At 45.7% G+C, this 4,751-nt stretch overlaps 1 protein-coding gene across 1 annotated transcript in view; it reads left to right on the forward strand.

Annotated features, from left to right (window-relative positions):
• The window catches only part of MRPL20 (mitochondrial ribosomal protein L20), a 7,919-nt gene extending 6,083 nt beyond the window's left edge, over positions 1-1,836 (forward strand). Inside the window, exon 4 of the mRNA XM_015406193.1 lies at positions 1,109-1,836. Coding sequence (XP_015261679.1) covers positions 1,109-1,279 — 171 coding nt within the window. The 3' untranslated portion in view covers positions 1,280-1,836. The remainder of the gene's footprint in view (positions 1-1,108) is intronic.
• Positions 1,837-4,751: the final 2,915 nt, after the last annotated feature.

The following is a 4,751-nucleotide window of genomic DNA, read 5'->3' on the forward strand; positions in this document are numbered from 1 at the left end:
ACATTTTATTGAAGGACATATTGCAAAGTGACAAAGCATATAATGCATCATGCACAGGTGTTGAAATATACATGCACGTTTTTACACGTTTACGTGTCAGAAGGGCACTTCGCAGTATTGAGCACAGAGTGTTTGATCATTTTTGTTAGTTATATACAATAGAATGCAAGAATTAACAACCTCCAACTGACCCATACAAATGCCTGGAGTTAATAAGACCTAGTAAAGGTTTCCCTTCCTCGAAAGCTAGTTAAATCCAACTCTAGGAGGCGGTGCTCATCTCCGTTTCCAAGCCGAAGAGCCAGCGCTGTCCAAAGACGTTTCCGCGGTCATGTGGCCAGCATGACTAAACGTTGAGGCACACGGAACGCTGTTACCTTCCCACCAAAGCGGTACCTATTTATCTACTTGCAATTTCTTGCTTTCGAACTGCTGGGCTGGCAGGAGCTGGAACTAGAGACGGGAGGTCACTCCATCATGCCGCACACTCGGGTCTCAAACTGCCAAACTACAGACCTTCTGGTCTGCAGCTCAGCGTCTTAACCTCTGAGCCACCGTTGTGCCCCATAAGACCTAGTAGGAGAGGTTAAATATTTTATACTATTAATGCACATCCTGAGAACCCGGACCCCAGTTTGTTTAAAATTAGAGACCATTTTTCTAACAGATCGGCTTGAGTCTGCTTGTTCTCAGTTCTTGCAGTACCGTCTGAAATTTTACCAAGAATACAATATTCTTTGAGTTTGTTAATCCACTGTCGTAAGGTAGGAATGTTTTTGGTTTTCCATTGTGGGGCGAGAAGATGCTTTGCTGTCACCATCATCAGGAGTAGCTCTTTATGTGCCCTAGGGATTCTCAGAATATCCCACAAGTTAAGGAGGACCACTTTAGGAGTTTTTGGTATGTCGTATCCCGTATAGTCTTTAACGTGTGTCAAAATTTGAGTCCAGTATTTGACTTCTGTGCATGCCCACCAGCTGTGCAGGAACGTTCCTTTCTCTCCACATTGTTTCCAACATGCTGATGATAACGGTTGGAGTAACATGGGAGAACATGGCAGGTGTAAAATACCGTCTAGATCTGTGACTGTTGTTTTCTTGCATTTCAGTGTCAGGTGGAACTGAACAGGAAAGTCCTGGCTGACATGGCGATCTACGAACCCAAGACATTCAAGTCCCTGGCGGCATTGGCTAAAAGGAGGGGAGAAGAAGGCCTTGTCGCTGCTAAGGAAGGAAAAGAACCGGAGGGAATATTTTCACGCTACGTGCCGTATTACTAAAGCTGCGGTGATCGGCCCGCTTGCTGAGATGTACTAAAATTAAAAGGAAACACTTTGGTTTTGCAAAACGTAGCCTCAGGTTGTAAAGCGAAGCAAGTCGGATCTCTGATGGGGGTGGGATCGTCCTTTCTTAACTTTGAAGATTATAACCCACTGTTTGTACAGGAGCCTACGTAGCAATTAAAATTTAATAGGGCCTGTATTTTCAACACCGGGACAGGAGATCCAGCAAGTTTGTCTTCAGCAAAGAACTTTCCCCTCCTAGTGTGAACAGAGGCTTGAACAGAGCCCTTTGGCCACTTCATTTGCTCATCACGATTTCCCTCTCATTTAAGATTCAAATGCCAAAGCCTCCCTTGTTCACCTGCAGAAGAGGAGGTTATGGAGTCCATTGTCTACATCCTGGCTTGAGAGAAAGCAGTTTAAATGCATCAAAAGCTATGTCGGGAGTCGGGGAAGAGCAGATTAATTCCTCCAGATGCAGATCCACAATTAAGACTGCCTTATGAGTCTTTCTGCACTATATATTCTTTTAATTAAAAGGACTCTTTAAATTGTTTATGGCTACTGTTGTGTCCTTTGTCTCTCTGGTATAGAGCCAGTGAAACTCTGGTTTGTGGGATGAATTTGGGTGTGCAAGTGGAGATGTTCCATCTCCAGGGATGTGATGTGGGTTGAGAAACTTCCACAAGCTAGTGGCAGAGAGCAGGAAGCAGGCAAAATCAAGGAAATTCCTATCCTGGGTTTTGTTGATCTTTTAGTGGGGTTAGGAAGTGTGTATATTTGAAATACAGCATTGTGTGTGGAAAAGAAATCAACCCTGACTGTTCCCTGGAAGGCCAGATAATGAAACTGAAGCTCCAATACTTTGGTCACCAAATGAGAAGGGAGCACTCACTAGAGAAGACCCTGATGCTGGGAAAGACTGAAGGTCAAAGAAGACGGGGATGGCAAAGGATGAGATGGTTAGACAGTGTCATAGATGCAACGAACATGAAGTTGAGCAAACTTCAGAGGACGGCGGAAGACCAGAAAGCCTGGCGTGATCTGGTCCATGGGGTCGCGAAGAGTTGGACTCGACTGCGACTGAACAACAAATTGTGTGTGGAGAGGGAACAGATTCTTGTCTGTTTGAGGTCTTTGAAATTTTAAAGTGTGGGTACCTTGAAGAAAAAAAATAGAAATTGAGCACCTCAAGCTTCCATGTTTCGGAAGGTGGGTATGGTCTGTTAAGTGCTGATAGTTACATCTCTTGTGAAGAGGGCCAGTCACTTGAAAAGAAACGGGCTCAAGCATACACAAAGCCTTTCCTTACTGAGCAGGAGTTGCTTCCTTTTGTTTCTAGATTGTTTTTGGTATAGTTGCCAAAATGGAATTGTTAACCTGACACAATTAACACACGCACAGGCCAGGCGCTCAGTTGAATAGAGGGGGGGAAACTTTATTCCAGGAATAACGGGGTCAAAGGCAAAACGATGACACAGGGTGGGCTTTTATACCCCTACACAAACAACTTTAAAAGTTGCATTTTTGTTCTGTTCCCATGGCTAACTTCCGCATGTCAGCAAGCAAGCAGATAAGCTTCTGATCTCATTTGAGACATTCTGAAGACCCTTTGTTCTTCTCCCCACTCCCCATATTCTCTCTGTTCCATCAGTATCATGTTTCTGGGCCATGTGCAGAGTGCCTTACTTTTGAAAGTGAGGTTTTTAAAAATGTGTGTTATAGAAAAGAGGAATAAATATTGAATACACCCCAGTTTGATTTATTTTGCCATCAAGTCAGAGCTGATTTAGGACACATCTGTCAGGTTTTCCAGGGCAGGAAGATGTTCAAAGGTAGTTTTGCAATTGCCTGCTTCTGTGTTTGAGCCCTGGTATTCCTTGATGAATCACAAGCTGGAGTTAAGTTTGCTGGGGAAAAGATCAATAACCTCAGATATGCAGACGATACCACTCTGATGGCAGAAAGTGAAGAGGACCTCAAGAGCCTCTTGCTCAGGGTAAAAGAGGAGAGCGCAAAAGTGGGCTTGAAGCTCAACATCAAAAAAACTAAGATCATGACATCTGGCCTCATCACTCCTTGGCAAATAGAAGGGGAAGTCGTAGAAGTAGTGACAGACTTCACGTTCCTGGGATCCCAGATCACTGCAGATGGTGACTGCAGCCATGAAATTAAAAGACGCCTGCTCCTGGGGAGGAAAGCGATGGTGAACCTAAACAGCATGATAAAAAGCAGAGACATCACCCTGCCAACAAACGTCCGCATGGTCAAAGCAATGGTATTCCCAATAGTCATGTATGGCTGCGAAAGTTGGACTATAAGGAAGGCCGAGCGCCAAAGAATAGATTCTATTGAACGATGGTGCTGGAGAAGACTCTTGAGAGTCCCTTGGACTGCAAGGAGATCAAATCAGTCAATCCTAAAAGAAATCAACCCTGACTGTTCCCTGGAAGGCCAGATAATGAAACTGAAGCTCAAATACTTTAGCCACCAAATGAGAAGGGAGCCCTCACTGGAGAAGACCCTGATGCTGGGAAAGATTGGAGGTCAAAGAAGACGGGGACGGCAAAGGATGAGATGGTTAGACAGTGTCATCGATGCAACGAACATGAAATTGAGCCAACTTCAGAGGACGGCGGAAGACAGGAAGGCCTGGTGTGATCTGGTCCATGGGGTCAACTGTGCGACTGAACAACAACAACAAAATCCCTTGGAGATCTCCCATCCAAATAAATTAGCCTGGGTTAATCCAGGTCAGGGCTTTATTTACATCAAAATCTTCCCAAAGGAGTGACCATCTAACCTAGCCAGTCAGATTAAAATGTAGGCCATGCTATTTTAATTGCTGTGATCTTCCTCTTTGAACAGGACTGGAACTCTGTTTCCAAATTAAAACACATTTGGGATCATTAGCCCGGAGCAACCTTTATGGGGAAGTCCTGGTTGAATTTTCCCATAGAGATAATCAACCTGTGGTTGGGTTGTACCATTGGAAACGGTAGGGGAATGTTTAAACCATTGAACGCGCCAGTATGTTAAATATTTCCTTCCACGCAGGAAATTAGCATGATAGGGAGAAGCGTTGCGGGTTCGACTTCTCTGTAGTATGTTAATTTTATATGTGGACGGATATGGGGAGATGTGTGAAGGCCTCTGGATGGCACAAACCACCCCTATAATAGAACGTGGTACAGCCCAACGTCGTGAGAGGGGGGGGAAACAGGCCTTTCGTAGGCGGCCGTTAGTGGGTACGCGCGGTGGACGCTGGGAGCTCTCGTCATTCCCCTTGACTAACCCTCTCACCCGCCTCGCCTAGTTTCGGAGGGGGGGAGGGGGGGAAATCAAATTCCTGGCCGCTGCGTCACAATGAGGAACCCCCGCGTCCAATGGGAACGCGGCGGCCAGTTGCGGGCAGCCAATGGCGAGGAAGAGGAGCGACGAGAGGGCGGAAGCGAGGGGGAGGGCATAA

The sequence above is a fragment of the Gekko japonicus genome, unplaced genomic scaffold (assembly GCF_001447785.1).
Source record: "Gekko japonicus isolate JY-2015 unplaced genomic scaffold, Gekko_japonicus_V1.1 scaffold1133, whole genome shotgun sequence".
In the NCBI taxonomy this organism is placed as follows: Eukaryota; Metazoa; Chordata; class Lepidosauria; order Squamata; family Gekkonidae; genus Gekko; species Gekko japonicus.